This window comes from Psammomys obesus, unplaced genomic scaffold, assembly GCF_907164565.1.
Source record: "Psammomys obesus unplaced genomic scaffold, mPsaObe1.curated_primary_1811, whole genome shotgun sequence".
Taxonomy (NCBI): Eukaryota; Metazoa; Chordata; class Mammalia; order Rodentia; family Muridae; genus Psammomys; species Psammomys obesus.
This window is the reverse complement of record NW_026593286.1, coordinates 2,916,310-2,933,529: the sequence shown is the minus strand read 5'-3', so window position 1 is coordinate 2,933,529 and position 17,220 is coordinate 2,916,310. Positions and strand designations below refer to the sequence as shown.

At 49.0% G+C, this 17,220-nt stretch overlaps 1 protein-coding gene across 1 annotated transcript in view; it reads right to left on the bottom strand.

Annotated features, from left to right (window-relative positions):
- Col6a3 (collagen type VI alpha 3 chain) overlaps window positions 1-17,220 on the bottom strand; it is an 83,111-nt gene that overhangs the window by 39,624 nt on the left and 26,267 nt on the right. Inside the window, exons 4-9 of the mRNA XM_055616849.1 lie at window positions 12,611-13,195; window positions 9,903-10,502; window positions 8,208-8,780; window positions 6,442-7,044; window positions 3,962-4,567; window positions 221-835 (exon numbers count right to left, since the gene is read on the bottom strand). Of these exons, the coding sequence (XP_055472824.1) occupies window positions 221-835; window positions 3,962-4,567; window positions 6,442-7,044; window positions 8,208-8,780; window positions 9,903-10,502; window positions 12,611-13,195 (3,582 nt within the window). The remainder of the gene's footprint in view (window positions 1-220; window positions 836-3,961; window positions 4,568-6,441; window positions 7,045-8,207; window positions 8,781-9,902; window positions 10,503-12,610; window positions 13,196-17,220) is intronic.

The window sequence follows — 17,220 nt, the reverse complement described above, 5'->3', positions numbered from 1 at the left end:
AAGCCTGTCAGTGGCCCTACAGTTAACCTCAGGAAAGCTGAAGGACTGATGAACACATGCTTTGGGAGGGAGCAGTCTCAAATGAACTATTTCTCCCAATATTTCTTTCTAATGTCTGCAGACACAACGCTGTGAGGAGAAAATGATTGCAAAGCAAGCTAGTTGTCAAAGCAAGCGAGCTGATACCACTTTCTGCAACCCTGCATCAGACAGCGCATACCTGGCCGCGAAGGAGAAGGAAAGTCCACACCAGGAGGCTGAGGAGTAGGTGCAGAGGGCCCAAATGAAAGCATGACTCTCTCTTCTATGTTGGGCAGCTCTCTGAATTCCCGAACAGTGAAGACCAGTCTGGGGTCGTTGGTGATGGATTGCAAGTCTGTCCTGTCGATGTTTCGGTCTCCTATTCCTAAACTCATGATCCCCGATGACCTTAGGACCTGGGAATGCCTAGCCACATCATCCTGGGACTTCCCGCCGAGGACTACGACCAGGTGTTGGGGGACCCCATCTTCTATGCGGCTCCCGGCAGACTTCACAAAGAGGTTTCTTGCCACAAACTCCAGGGCTCTGCCAGTGTTCAGAGGAGACCCTCCTTTGAACCTCAGGCGCCGTATGGCATCCAGCACAGGGCCCTGTGTCTTGTGAGTCTTCAGGTAGAACTCAGGGAAGACATCATTGCTGAACTGCACGACTCCAATCCTCACTTTGTTGGGGCCAATGTTGAGTCTGCGAACAATCCTGCTGATAAAATCTCTTATATGAGCGATGCCGTCAGGCCTGACAGCATCAGAGCTGTCAATCAGAAAGACGATGTCGGCAGCGTCACTCTCAGCCACTGCAGACAAAGGGAAAAGTGGGGTTCAGTTCCTGTGCAGCCCTGCCCTGGCTTTCCTGCTGCCTCAGCTTCTGGAACTCATGTTTGTGGCACCCATTGTGATCCAACCCTGAAGTTATAATCCAACACAGGTGTTGGGCTTTTGAAACTTAGTCATTAAAAGTTGAGTTTTCCAGGTTGGTGGTGTTTGCCAGCATACTTGATAACCTGAGTTCAAGTCTCAGATCCCACAGTAGGAGAGAAATCACTCTTGCACATAGTCCTCTAACACACACACATATTTTATAAGCAAAAATATTGGTATTGTAAATGCAGGTAATAACTACTTCAAATATTTTGTTCTCCAGTCAACCTTATTGTGGTTTTGGCCTGTGGGCTGGGTTACTACTAACTGAAAAGCTATGGGGAATGTTGAGAAACTAATCCTATGTTGCCATAGTGACAGAATCATGAATTCGGGGCAAGAACCACTAGGGAGACTGGGGTCATTAGAGCCAACATTTCTCTCCTATGAAAAGAGAGACAGAGAGCTGAGGTCAGCCATCCTCACTTGTCCACAGTGTTCACCACGAAGATGCGTCCCACGTGGCACCCGACATTTGCTGACCCCCTGTCTCCATCCACAGGAGAAGGATTCCCACAGTGAAATGCTATCTGCCAAGGGTCATGTTAACTGTCCCCAGATATTAACTTTCTTATATTCCTTCATCTGTTAAATTCTGTTTTAATGAATCTATAGCATTCATTATTTTTTCTTTTTACTATTGTTTTCTTTTTTCTTCACATGACTTGGTTTTTAATTAGTGCAAAACTCGATACTGTGCAGTTTAATTTATTCTGAGTCTTTTTTTTAATTGCACAAAATTAGCTGCATTAGGTCTATAAGGAACGGAAGTAATTTGATGTCTAGGCTTGGGTCCCATATGCCCACGTTAGTTCCTTATGAATATGCAAATATTCCAAAATAGAAATAAATCCAAAATCTGAAGCAATTCTGGTCCCAGGCATTTTGAATTAAAGATATTCAAGTTGTATAAAATTAACCAGACTCTATTGGGAAAGATGAGCCACATTTTCTTGGTAGAGTTTGAGATGCCTCTCAGAATACTTTTTAGCTAAACTAATATGTTGCCTCTCAGAGAATTTTGACCTGGTTTTTGCCTCAATTCTGGGCTTTAACGGTGCAATATTACAAAGCAGAGTGTTGAGCTGATTATGAAATGAAGCCATTCACTGAGAAAGGGAAAAAACTGGGAAGCATGTGCCTTGGTCACAGCCTTGGGGTCCCCTGCTGAGCACCGGCCCATGATTTCAGGATCATGCAGATTCTGACCTTGATGGGGCAAGAAAAAGATGAAAGAACCCTGCCAAATCTGCCTTTCCACAAAGAGAAGCATTGTCTGAACCCCAAGGGTGGCCTGCAGCCCCTATTCTGGTGAGTAGGAGGGGCAGCTCTGCATTTCCAGTCTCCAGGCAGTCCTCCTTCTAGACAAGACCGATGACAATGGCCTCCTCCAGGATTACCTCAAACTTCTGTGCAGCCACATATCCAGGCCAAAGCACCCCCTGCCTTGAGCTTTTTGCAAAATTCTCTACCACAAACTCAGACCCTGTCTATCCTTCAGCAGCAGCCCCCATCTCCCTGTGCCACACTGACAGACAAAGCCACCTTGTTTACAGTATGTTCTGGTGACCTTAGGCTGGAAGCAAAGGAGGACCCCTCTATTTTTAATTCCCTTATGGCTGGTTGGTTTTTGACATAAACTAGACTCACTCTGGTAAGAGAGAATCTCAGATAAGGAATTATTTCCATCACACTAGCCCGAGAGCAAATCTGTGGGAGCATTTTCTCAATGATTGATGTGAGAGGGCCCAGCCCACTGTGGGTGGCTCCACCCCTGGGCTATTTATCCTGGGTTGTATAAGAAAATGAAATGAGCAAGCCATGGAGAGCAAATCAGTAAGCACCATTCCTCCATGATACCTGTCTCTGCTCCTGCTTGAGTTCCTAACCTTCCCTGACTTCACTCAATGATCAATTGTAATCAGGACTAAGAAGCCAAATAAAAATAAGCCTTTTCCTTTTCAAGTTGCTTTTTTTATCACAGCCATAGAAAGCAAACTAGGACATCTTACTTAGAGCCTTAGAGCCTGGTATATTTTTATATCAAAAATATTGCAGGAGATACACCATATTTTCTCTTTCCATTCCTCAGTCACTGGACACCTAGGTTGGTTCCTTAACTTGCTCTTCAGAGAGCATTGATCTGTGGTGTGTTGATCTGGAGTCCTTTAAATAAGCACACAGAAGTGGTGTGTCAGGATTTTATAAAAGACTTCTCTCTGGTAGTTTGATAAACCGTGATAGAGGTCTCCCTAGTGACTATGCCAGTTCACACTCCCAGCAGCCACGCACAAGGCACCTTTTTGTCCATATCCTCACCAGCATTTGTTGTTATTCATTTTTTAATGACCATTCTTGCTGGGGTAAGATGGAATCTCAAGAAAATGTGGCTAGCAAATACAACGTAATTTTTTTCTAGGCAATAAAGAACAAAATCACATTGTTTTCAGGAAAGTGAATGCACCTAGAGATAATATTGAGTGAATTAAGCCAGTGTTAGGAGGACTATTATTATCATGTTTTCTCTCATTTATGGTTAATAGATTTTATAAAGACACATAAAATCATAGGGGTATATAGAATGTGAAATAGAAGTTAAATTGTCTAGGGCAGTGGTTCTCAGCCTGTGGGTTGTGACCCCTTGCAGGCTCAAACAACTCTTTCACAGGGGTCGCCAAAGACTATCAGGAAACACAGATACTTACACTACTCTCCATAACAGTAGCAAAATTATAGTTACAAAGCAGCAATGAAAATAATTTTATGGTTGGGGTCACCACAACATGAGGGGCTGTAGTAAAGGGTGGAGCAGCATTAGGAGGGCGGAGAACCGCTGGACTAGGAGAACAGAGAGGAGGAAAAGGAGAAAATAAATAAATATGGTGTGTATGCACGTGTGTGTGTGTGTGTGTGTGTGTGTGTGTGTGTGTGTGCTCAGCCTGTAATACATACCAGTGTAAAATTTTAATTTAGGAGAGCAACAGAGCCTCCATGGGTCTTACCTGAAGGTGGATATCGAGTGCTGGCCAGAATCTGCTGGATCTGCTGCGAGGTTAGAGTGGTGATGGGCGTCAGCAGCTTCTGCTCCAGCCTGGGCAGCTCCCTGAAGGTGCTCACTGAGAACACGTACTCAGGGCTCAGGGAGATCTTCACCAGCTCCTCTTGGTCTGTGTGCCTGGCTATGGTGAGAGGAGCCACGCCAAACTGCTTGAGTTCGGCTGCCGAGTCACCCACCTCGTCGGCAGACTTCCCCGATGAAATGAGGACCAGGAACTGCGGGACACCCTCTTCTATCCGGCTCCCCAGCGGCCTCTGGAAGATGTTCTTCAGCACGTACTCCAGAGCGTTTCCGATGTAGACCTGCCTCCCCCCCTTGGGCCGCAGCCGGCGCACAGCATTCTGCACTTCGTCCTTGCTGAAGTGGGCATTCAGGGGAAACTCCATCTTGGAGTCATCACTGAACTGGATGACTGCTACCCGGGTGGTGTCGAAGCCTATGTCCAGGTACTCAACTATCCTCTCAATAAGGGTGCGGATGTGCTGGAACTCAGGGCTGGCGTTTTGGGATCCGTCGATGAGAAAGACCACGTCCTTCTTGCTGCCAGCACCTATGAGGGAGATAGGACCGTGACCTTCAGCCTCAGGGGCGCCAGACTTCAAGCTTTCTTGAGCCACTTCCTAGTCTGTCCTTGGATATGTGCCCTGTGGTCAAGGGATCCCAGTACCAGGGACTATAGTAAAAACAGCAGGCCAAAGATGTGTGTTTCCACATCTGAATGTCAGACAAAAGGGGGACCAGCAAGAGGCATGGAGGGGTGAGCCAGAGGAAAGCAGAAACGAAAGAGCTGTACCTACATCAGGATGAGGATGGTGTTTTAGGAAGGAGGCATCAGCTGTGGCAGGAGCTGCCCACTGGCCAGGTACCAGTGCTGGGAGGCAGCCTCCAGTTCTTCCAGCTGGGGTGCTCTGGACAAGAGCACTTTCTGAGGAAGGGTGAACAATGGGTTGGTGTGGTTCAGGGTGGACAGAAGGACGGACTCTGCACAGTGCTCATGCAGGCCTCTTAACAGTGCAGGGCGTTGCTGGAGGGCTGTGGGCACCGAGAGAGCTGGTCTGAGCAATGCACATTGATCATGAGGAGAAGCATCTAGTGGAGAATGGAGCAGGGATGGTGGAGCAGGGTGAACGAGACATGAAGAGGATGTACTGAGCAGGTGCAAAGAGAAGGGCGGAAAAGAGACAGGCGTCCCAGAAAAACAGAGCACTCTGAGATGTGAAACCATCACCTGGAAGGACCAAGCAGAGGTTTCTGAACATTCTCCTCAACTTACTTGAAATGTCTCTAAGAAGTGGGATTCAAGGTCTGCAGCAGAGAGCAAGACATAGGGAAAGAGTGTGGAGGAAGCTAGACAGAAAGATAGAGAGAATGTACCAAGTGGCCACTCTGATCTGTGTGAGAGTGAATGGAACAGGAACCAAGTGCTATGGAAGCATGGGTCTGGACACACAAGAAAGAGGCTCTGTGCGCACACAAGTGTGTGTGTGCGCGCGCGCGGACACACACACACACACACACACACACACACACACACACACACACTCTCATATCTACATACCGGAGTCCTAGGGCCTTGAGGTGCATCAATCATAACAGACACTTTTGTGGTCCAATAGGGTTTGGAAATGGCTATGTTCCTCTACTATCACACACACACACACACACACACACACACACACACACACAGAGGCTTTCCCCCCTGGACACCAGGGGGAAGCTGACCCCTCAGGATGCATAGCATGCAAATCCTGCCTCTGATGTTCTTTCACATGCATTACTCCCCCTTCCTTCCTGGCCCCTCATTTCCCTGTCTCCTCGGCATGAAAAGCCTGGACCACAGCTACCTCCTTCAGCCCTGTGACTACGCTGCCTGAGTGCCCAGGAAGCACAGGCCCCCAGCCAACGTGGACAGAGGATGAGCACATCTCAGCCTAAAGCTGCCACTGCTCAGACCTTGTCCGGGCTCACTGTTTAGAGAACAGGAAGGCCTCCCCACAGGTGGGACACCTCTCAGCCCCAAGCAAACGTCACCCATTGGTGCTATAGGTACAGATATTTCAGGGACTCTGCCCCTCTCTGCAGAGCAGAGCACGTGTGGCCAGGTTCCTCCTGATGGCAGAAGGCTAGTGTTTGCAGGTACCACTTAGGTTGGCACTCAGCAAGGGTCTCCCCACCACCACCTCAGGCTCCTCCATACAGCCTGGATCTACCCCTTTTGGATGCTTTAATTTGGCCACAAACATGAACCTTAGCTTCACTATTCAACGTGCGCCAAAAAAACAACAAAAAAGGCTCCAAGTTTCTCACACAGCTCTATACCATGGAGGAAACAAGACTGAAATGCTTTTGTAGCACCCAGTCCGAGCAAGTAGCCAAGGTGATTATGTGGAGGGAAACTCAGAGATTCCACCCCCAACCCCTCACCTGCGCTAGGTGAGGGCAGAAACACTGGTTTCAAGCTGCTCAGCTCCTCACGGTTGAGCTGGATCACCCTCTCAGAGACGATCTGCTGCACCGTCCCCAGCTCCCGGAAGGTGGGGATGGCCACGGCGAAGTCCGGGATGAAGGAGATGGTCTGCATCTCAGCGATGTCGGCGTTCCCGATGCCGATGCCGATGGGCACAGCCCCGCCCTGCTTCAGGACCACCGAGGGGCCTCTCACGTCATCCCCCGAGCGCTCGGCTGTTAGCACAATCAGGAGCTGGGGCACACCTTCGGCTATCCTGCTCCCGGTGGAACTGGTCAGGATGTTCTTCAACACGAAGTCCAGCGCCGCCCCCGTGTTGGGGGTTGGGCCACCCAGCAACGTCAGCCTGCGGATGGCACTGATGACGCCTTGCTGGTCCATGTGGGAGTTCAGGTAGAACTCGGGCCTGGTCCGATCGCTGTACTGGACCAGGGCCACGCGCACGCGGTCGGGGCCCACATCCAGGCTCTCGACGACTCTCTGCACGAACTCCTTCAGCAGCGGGAAGCCACTCCGGACACCCTCGGAGCCGTCAATCAGAAACACCACATCCTTTTCACCTGAAATTGGAGAGAAACACGGGTGACTCATGCAGGACTGGGCACACATCTATAGGTGTGGTGACCTTTATGTCAGGTATTAAGAACCAGAGGCAAGAGGATCTCTGAATTTGAGGCTAACCTGGCCTGCACAGCCAGTTCCAGGCCAGCTAGGGTTATGTAGTGAGACCCTGTCTCAGTCAATTGATAACTGCTAACTTTGAAAGGTAAACTCAGGAAAATAAGTGGGAATGGAAAATAATGGAGCCAGCAGAGCCAAGCATTTTGCAACTGTGAAGACCTCAGGGGTTCACTGCAAGACAGGAGAATCAGTGGAAGGGAGGAACATGACCAGTTTGTCAGGGTGGCCACGCCAAACTAACTTTGAGGGAATCTGCTTATCAGAAAAGACCCTCTGGGGTCCCAGTGTTTAATCAAAAGGAATATAGGAATATATAATCCTATGTTATCATATATGGGAAAATATGTGTATTCATTTTATCACCAAATGAAGGAAGAATGGTTAAATACCAACTGAAGGGAGTGAGAAATTTTAATGCAGCCTTCATGATGGAATTGAATTCATCTGCCGTCTCTACTGTCTTTAGTTTTTAATGAACATAAATGAAAGACTTATATTGGTGATAGCCACCTAAAGCACATCACTTGACACTTGATGCTGTAACATAGCCTCATTATCAGACAGTCTCTGTGTGTGTGTTTTGTTTTGTTTGTTAGTTTTTTTTTTGAGACAGGGTTTCTCTGTGCACCTTGGGGTATTCTGGACTCACTTTGTAGATCTAGCTGGTCTTGAACTCACAGAGATGCACCTGCCTCTGCCTCCCGAGTGTTGTTGGGATTAAAGTTGAGCCACAATGCCTGGCTCACAGAGGAAGTTTTTTTAAAGACATAAACTATTGATATCTAAACCTCTATAATGCATCTTTTTAATGAAATATTCTAGTGTCTTTAAAAATATTCACCCATATCTTTCCAAGACACAAGTTAGAAAATCAGAGAGAGACCACTTCTGTTCTTTTTCTTCCCCTGGAAATAACCTGTAATTTCCATGCTCTCAGTAAGCCCTGGGAGGGATTCAGCTGAGAACCTAGTGCCAGCAACCTCTGCAAAAGTTCTGAAGCTAGAGACTGGGCTGCGGGGGAATCCACCCCACTGAGCCTTACCTGACACAGGCCCTGCACTCTGTGCTGCTTTCAGAAGGCTCACAATCTGTGGCTGGAGGTCTCCGATCTTGGGGAGTGACTCTGCGACCAGGATGAATGCGGGGGATGGTACGATCTGCTCCAGCTCATCAGGGTTAGCGTTCTTGGCTTGGAAGATGAAAGGTATGACTCCTCTCTGCTTCAGGGAGCCTGCTGGCCCGGCCACAGCATCTGTCGACCTACCGGCCACCAGCAGCACCAGGAACTGCTGCACGTTATCCTCGATGCGGCTGCCAGCCGACCTCACAAAGATGTTCCTCAGTGCATAGTCCAGGGCGTAGCCCAGGTTGAGGGCTCTGCCCGTCTTGATCTTCATCCTTTTCACGAGATTAAGGATTTCAGCTTTATTCTGGCGATCAGTGAAGCGCAACTCCATCCTGACGTCATCACTGAACTGAGCTATGGCTACCTGGGTCCCATCCGGCTTCACATCAAGCTCCTCAATGATCTTGTAGAGAAAGTCTCGGACAGCAGGGAACTGGCCCATGACATTAGCTGAGCCGTCAAAGAGGAAGAGAATGTCCCGCTTGCTCTCTATGAGAAAAGCAAATGGACACGGTAAACAGAGAGACCCTGACACCAAGTACATGCTGCCTGGAACTGTCACGTGATGTGGGAGTTGACCAGGTTCATCTGACATAGCTATACTAGCAGGGGAGGAGAACTCAGCATCTGCCACAGCCTCTGTTGTTCCAGGGCAGCACAAATTTGCAAAGGAAGAGCACGGGGCTGGCCATTCTACCAGACATTCTTGACAAAGCAAGCCGAAGGAAAGCTTGCCCAGCCTGATCTTGCAGCAGGTTAGACCACTCGGAACAGTGTTTTCATGTTGTTAGAAATAAAACCATCAAAATTGTTCCTTTCTATGCTTCTGCTGAAAACTGACCTCAATCTTCTGTGTCGGAGACCAGTTACAGAATAACTCCCCACAGATGCCTGTTTTGACATGGATCTACTGAAACTCAATCATGTGTTCAGTGACCTTAAGGTCAAGAGTTAAGGTCAAGACTCCAAAGATTACCTGTTGATGCTTTAGTGTAGAGGTGGGTCCAGATCTCTGCTAACATTTCCAATTTACCAAAACTAGACCACAAAAAGCATGAGTGGCAGCAAAAGGAGGCCACACCATACCATGTGAGTATCCTCTTAAACCATTCTGAGAACTTCTTCAGTGAGGAAGCCATTGGCTCAGACTTGCTCACCCTCCAGGTGAAGGCAGCAAACTGGTAGGTCTCTCTGGGGGACACACTAATCTGCCATGGCTGCATGGAGACGGTTTTAAACATGGCAGTGTACAGAATGTCACAGAAAGGAGGGACTCAAATTTGAAGGGATGCCAGGAAATAGTCAGTCAGTCTCTCCCATCTCCTTCCCTTCTTTCTCTCCTTCCCTCCTTCCTCCTTTTTCTTCTCCCTTTCTCCCACTTCCTCGTGGACTGTTACTATAAAATGTTCACCTCGCTCAGCTTCTAAATAAATAGGAGACAGCATGAACAGGGCACAGCTGAATGTCCTAGACTTATAGCTTAACTGTGCTGGTACAGTGTCTTCAGCCAGACCAACCCAAAAGAACCCACCATCCCTCCACATGTCACAGGCTTTCTCTGACCACTGCTGCTTGGGAGGCCTCTGGAGAGGGGGAGGGGTGGTGGTTTACCTGTCTGGATTAGTGGAACTTCCTGCACACCTCCACTAACATATGTGGTTAGGGGCTGAATCAGCTGCTGAGGCAAAGCTGGCAGGGAGCTGAAATCATCCATGAGGTACACCAGGCTCGGATTAAAAGCAATATGCTCTAACTCAGCCTTATCCGCCCGATTGGTCCCTACACAGAAAGTCAGCACGCCTGAGCGCACCAGGGCATTGGCAGCTTGCAAATAGGCATCCTCAGAAGGCCCGGCCATGAGCAGGAGCAGCAGCTGAGGCACTTGTTCCTGGGTCCTGCTGCCGCCTGCCTCCGTGAAGTGATTGGCATGGACATAGCTCAACGCAGAGCCTGCGTTCAGGCCGGAGCCCCCCTTGAGCTGCAAGCGCCTCAGGTGAGCAAGCAGCTCTGCCTTGGTCTGGTAAGTGTCTAGAGAGAACTCCGTGACCGGAGTGTCACTAAATTGCACTAAGCCAACTCGGATATCGTCACTTCCAACATCGAGGCCGTTAACTAGGTTGGTTACAAAGTCACGCACATAAGGGAAATTGTTTTTTCCAACGTTGTCGGATCCATCCAAAAGGAAGATGATATCCCGTTTGTTTATGTGAACTGCAGTGAAGCACAGAAAACACAGTGAGACACGCCCCCGAGAGGGCTTCCATGTGTGCCCCCTCAGGCACACATGGCACACTCAGAACACGGAGGAAGTCAACGTGGCAGAGCATGTCATCCAGTAAAATATGGCAAGCGGCTGCATATTTCCCCCTTGCGGTGGCTGGAGCTGGTGAGGCACACTGAGAGCCAAGTACAGGAAGCCAAGATTGCCCGCAGGCAGACAAAGTGCTGGAGTTAGGATGTGTACAACCAACGACATCGCCAGAACCCTGAGACACAGCCTTTCCTCCCTGGAACCGAACTCTACAAGGGTGCTGCCCTTTTCTGGATCACCCAGAAAGACTGCCACCTATGCCGGCTGGGCGGCCTGGGACTCACCTGGGTGCACAGACAGGGCTCTTTCTACCCAATGCTTAGAAAACATCAGCCCCCACGGACCTACGAGCACACCTTCTACAAGACTGCCTACCAATCAAAGCATGTGCTCCAGCTGGAGTCCTCACCTCCCCCCCCCACTATCTACTGTCCTGTTAGGGGTCATTTCAACCCTGGGCAATAAGCTATCCAGGAGAGATCCTCCACTGAGGTATAGCACAAGCATAGGAGTGATGGTTAACCTAGGAGAAAGACCTCTGTATTGTCTGTAAGGGGGTTTCTAGGTTGGGCTCTTGAGGTAGGAAGATCCACCCTAAATGGAAACGCCATCGTCTGTGAGCTGGGGACGGGGCAGGGTCTACAGGAGACAGTCCAGCTGAGCACCGGCACCCATCTCTCTCGCTTCTTGACCATGACTGTGAGCAGCTACCTCACGCTCTTTCTGCCATGGCCCCCCACCACTGTTGACAGCGCCCTCAAACTGTGAGCCAGAATCCACCTTCCTTCACTACCTCTTTTTTGTCATGCATTTTGTCAGATTTCAGTGAAGTTAGGTGACACTATAATGCAAATTTTATCCTGTGTTTGGCCAAAATTACTTGCTTGAAGAAAAATTTATCTGTGACTCCCATATCTAGGGATTTAGCTAAGGCTCAAAATATTTGGAAAAACAAAGTTTTGTACTGACTATAATTCTGTCTCTTGTCAGTCCTTCCTATGTAATCGGCTATAATGCTAGCATCGCATGTGTTACTGAGTATATGGGAGAACATACATGCATTACATCTGACGACTTCCCCATCTTAGACACGGGACTTGAGCATCTTTGGATTTCTGTAACCATGGGTAGAGGGGACTGACCCATCCCCTATGGACACTGAAGGACACATATAGAACTCATTACTCCCCTCAAGCCTCATCGTAATTCATTGTAACCAGAGCCTATGTTCATTCATCAAATTTAGCTTTGGCTATAAAAGAGTAGATTCAGGGTTGAGGGGAGGGAAGGAGAGAGAGAGAATTAGAGGGCTGTGAAGACAGGCTGATCTGAGGAGCAAGCAGGCACCATGCAGCAGGTTCATGCACTGTGCAGTCCTTCAGTGTGAGGCTTGTGAGAAGGGCATGCTGGAGTCCAGGATATTCATCTTCTGCTCCTTGAGGACAGAGGCTGTTTACCCAGTTCACAGCCTGAGAGCTTTAGTGTCTCTAGGAATCACTCCACACTGTCAATCATATTAAGTGAGGGAGCCGAGAACCATGGGCTTAACCTTCACACCCGTCTATCAGTTTGTGTTCCTGTTGAAGAGAACCCCTTATCCAGAGAGAAAAGAGGAGTCAAAAGCTGAGCACGCTACATCTGCTCTGAGTAGAGATGCTGTCAGCTCAGGAAAGGACAGTCCTTGGCTGAGGCCAGATTTCTGAAAAGGTGCACTAATGAAAACAGAAGGGATGTCAAACAGAGAACTGAGAGCAACTTCTGTGGCCAGAAGCCGGACAGGTAGGCAACCTGTGGTGCTGCAGTTTAAAATCATCTGCGTTTCTGCATTTACAGAACGACATTTTCAACTCTACAGCTTCAACCCTGCAGAAAAATTAAACCTGAAATAAATGCTGTTTTCACCCCAAAACAGTGGTCTATCGGCTAAACATCAATATCATCACTGGATAGTTCTCAAACTTCCTGCCTGCCAACCCCCTCCTGCATGTGTAAACCATGGCTACCATACCTTCCGTGGTTCCGGTGAGCGTCCTGAGAGGTGCCAGCAGACTGAGTAGCATGCTTTGGAGAGGAGCAGGGCGGAACTCAGCAGGAATGAAGACCAGGGAGGAGTCAAAAGCAATCTCTCTCAGCTCGTCCTCATCGGCGGCCCTGCTGCCGATGGCGAAGGCCATGATGCTGCTCCGCTTCAGCTCCTGGGCTGGCTGGCTGACCTCATCAAGGGACTTACCGCCTGTGATCAGCACCAGGAGTTTAGGAACCCCCTCGGCGGCCCTGTGGCCGGCTGAGCTAGTGAATAGGTTGTTTCGAACGAAGTCCAGAGCTGAGCCCGTGTATAGGGCTGGGCCTTCCAGGGCCTTCATCCTCCGCACAGCAGTCAGGGCGTCCTTTCTGTTGGCATAGGTGTTTAAATAGAACTCCTGCTTGACGGTGTCTGCATACTGAGCCACTGACACCTGGACCAGGTCCCGTCCAATCTCCAGCCTCTGTATGACTTTGGCAATGAAGTCTCGGATGGCATTGAAGTTAGGCTGCCCCAGGCTGGAGGAACCATCCACCAGGAAGACTATGTCTCTCTTGTTGACCTCCATGACTGTAGATAGCAACAATAAAAGGTGAATAGAATGGCCTCAGTGACGGGTCCAGTGGTGACACTGTAAAGTTCACCATGTGCAGTCTGCTCTCTGGCCGATGTCCCAGGGGGAACTGTCACATATGAGTGATGGTCTCCCTGCCAACCCTGCCTGCTTACAATATGTTTAGGAAATAGCTTCACAGAGGAAAGCTACGTTTAGCTTCACACACCACTGCTAAAGAGGCCATTGGCTCCTTAGTGCTACAAACATGGTTTAAATGAGCACATCTCATCCACTCAGAAAGCTCTGTGTGCCACTAACCTGATTTCAAATCCACATACTGCCAAATGCAAAAATCTGAAAGCAAACGGGCGTGCCCCATTTTCTTTGGTTCTATATTACGAGACTTCCTTGGGCGAGCAAAAATGAATGTTTGGTGGCTTATCATAAAGCTTGGAAAAGGGAATCAGTGTCCACCCTACAAAGCACAGCCACAGCTTTTCACTTCACAGGCCCAGGGTAGGGTGGAAATGGCAGTCAGTGACATACCATAACCGGGGTGACTTAGACAAACCACAAAAGCGAGCACGTTGGCCAGGTCAGCACTGGTAGCCACCGTGACTTTGACAAGCCATGTACAACCTGTCCAAGGGGTGGGAACAAGGCCTCTACCAGAGTCAATGCCCATTCCTTGTTCTCAGGCTGCTCTTGTAAAAATACTAAATGGAGTTGAGTTGGGGTAGGGGTATTTACAAAAAATCACTGTTTATCCCTTGTACCAGAGAGCCGCCATGACAACCCAATGATCTACAGAAGAAAGAGGGGTGGAAATAAAGGCAAAGAAGGGCTTCCTAAGAACTAGAGACACCTCTCACAATATACTCTAAAACACAACTCCTTCCTAGTGGCAGGGTCCAGAGGTTAGGAATACGGTGTTGGGGTCACAGCACTGCCGTAAGAAATGGCTTCAGGGCGACTGCGCCTCTTCTGACACTGCACTAAAAGGAGAAAAGTCTGAGTTCTGCCAGGAGGGAGGTGCTTGTGCATGAGCACTTTTAGTACAGGTTCCTAGTGACCCTCTGGTGGCACTGTGTATGGCATCCACCCGCCCTCCCCCCAGTCCGCAAACGTGGATGTGACCATCCAGTCATGGATCCGTTTCCTCCTGCAGTTTTGAACATGCAGTCTCTTGGGGTTGCAACTTTGTGATGTGAAAGTGTCTCTGCAGATAAGCCTGGTGCATGTGTGTGCAGTAGGCTCCTCATGGCTTACGTCACTGCTGTGCACGCAAGGGCGTATGCTGCTCCATATCTGTGTCACACGTACCCATCGCACATCTCCCACACAACAGACAAATATGGGGGTGGACACCAGACAAGTGTCGTGCTGCTTCATGCTGTCCACAAGCATATCTCCAGGCTGTAACTTGATAATAGTCACACCTTCCACCTCGCCACACATTTTACCAGTGGTGCATGGGAAGGACACACGTCCCACATGTGGGGCACATGGAAACTGTAAAACACAGACCCAGCTTTGTGGATTCTGCAGTGTGCCTCGGGGCTCCCGAGTTCCGTGACACAAGTCCTCTTTGATTATGGACTAGGTTACTTGGTTTGTTTTGTGTTTAAGGTCCTGGAAGATGCTGATTGGGCATCTTCCTGGAATGGTGCTCGGGCAATTAAGATAAGCACTAAGAGAGGTCCCAACCAATCAAAGGACAGTCAGATTCTTATGTCTGTTACATGTTTCTACACCAGCTGATGAGCCCTCTCAGGATTGTGTCCTTTCTCTGGATTTCTATTTCTGTGAGATGGAGTGGCTGCTTTGTGAACCATTTTACACCCAGTTGTTAAACCTCATCATTCTCTGGCTTCCTGTTTGGGATCGTCTAAAGGATGCACCAACACTTCTTTATCTGACCCGACAGAGCCAGCCTTTCTCTTCCCTAGAGCTTTGAGGGGCCATTGTCTCTTAGAAAGTGACCTTGAAGGTCCTGCTAATCTCAGCTATAAATGCTCCCTTTCAGCCCTCACTCCTGTGACTGACAACAGGACATCCCAGGACCCTTCCCCTGCCCCCGCCACAAAGCTTGGGAGTTGGGAAAGGATATCCTCACTCTTCCAAACAAATCTTCTCAAATAGCCATCCTGTCCCCATCCTAGGAAATGCCTTCCCATCTACTCCACTCCTGTCCCCTGTCCTTGGAGTTTCAGTTTGTCCTCTCATCTCTCAGTCTTCTAAATGACGTAGGAGCTGTCACCAGAATCCCCCACAACTGCAATGAGCGTGTCCTCCCATCCACCAAACCCTGCTTCTAGGGTCACACCTATGATCTGTGGTCACTAGGTCCTACCTTATGAACTAATGGAGCCTGAAATCCCCCACATTGTGCTGCCTGCCCAGCCTCTTCTCTTTCAGATGACTGACACTCCATTTCTTCATCTGCTGAGTTCTCAAATCTGACCTTCAACCCTTCCTCTCCCCCACTCAACCCTTCAAGGTCTCACAACCCTCACCTTGAGCCTTTCCTCATGGGCTCTCTGATTCACCAGACTTCACTTCCCATGTCCCCAAACCCTCCTGGCAAAGCCTCAATGGTGCACGTCTCTCCTTGTGTCACCCAGCAAACAAGTGTTCCTGGAGAAACAGTGCAATCAGGAAGCCTATATTCTACATCTGGAACCTCAGAACACACCTGGGGGACAGCACCAGCATGTCACTATGGAATGCTTCCAGGAAGTCGGTCTACCCATCCTCCAAAAGGACCACCTCAGGACTCTTCTCTCTGCCCATCCCCCTTCACTGCCAGTGGGAGGGTCTGATCTCAAACTTACAACTGTAGTAACTGCTGACTCTCCTTCCCCTACTCCAGTTGCTTCTCAAGTCTCTGCCTATCAAATAAGGCTAGACTCTAGTTCCTTATCCCTGCTCTCCAGCTGTCATCTGCCTGTCAATTCAGGGAGGTGACCTTTGCAAGGCCACCCTGACTGCTGTGCCCTTTACCTGGAGCATCCTTCCTTCAACTTTTCCTTTGCTCTGCTCATTTTTGTCCTCCAACTTTGCAGACCATTCTCTTAAGTTCCCTGCCTCCACCCTCTCTTTCACAACCTCATTTAGTGGCCTTGTAGCTTGTCACACTTGAGAAATGTATTGCTGTTTGGTCATTAGCTCACAAGTGACAGACTCAATAACTATATCTCTCCTCTTCTCCACCATGTGTCTCCAGGGAGCTAAAATGCTAGTTAATGGCAGGACACCACCCATTTTAATACAGAAGTCGAACCTTCTCTTGAAGCAAAAAAAAAAAAAAAAAAATATCTTCACCCAGTACAAATTCTTTGATGAGGATTTAAGAAATCAGAGCCCAGGGATGTTGCATGATCTGACCAGGATCACAAAAGTCTTGGGACCAGAGCAAGATCTTCCAAAGGCAGTCGTAGCACTCATTCTGTTTCCAAACCATGGAGCAACAGTTTGCTTCTGGCGCATTCCAGCTCAGAGAGGCCTCAGTGGGCTGGAAATTTCCCCTTCCTTGTCTCCTTAATCACCAGAGCCATGTCAAGGCAGTCTGATGGATAGCTGCAGCTCAGACCCTGGCAGAGCAGGTCTCAGACCTGAAGTCCCTTCTGCAATGTCTCCTCTCAGAGTATCCAGCTCAGGCTGCTGGCCTCCCCCTTCTGCACCCTGTCCCCACCAAAACAGGAATAACAAGAACACAAAATGGGACACAAGCTGCAACCAGACTGGCCTCTGAAGCTGGTGTTACAAAGATCCTTCTCTGGACAGAGGTTCTCACATACAGTTAGTTCCGGTGGCCAAATCAGGTGAAGACGTTGTGGCTCTGAGCCACAGCTGCTGTTATCGCCAGAGCCCTGTCTTAAATGTGTCTGGAGGAAGCTGTCCTAATTCTGGCTGCATGTTCAGCTGAGGAAGTTGAATATGCTATTCAACTGTTCTATTCCATTCCATTCCATTCCATTCCATTCCATTCCATTCCATTCCATTCCATTCCATTCCATTCCATTCCATTCCATTCCAT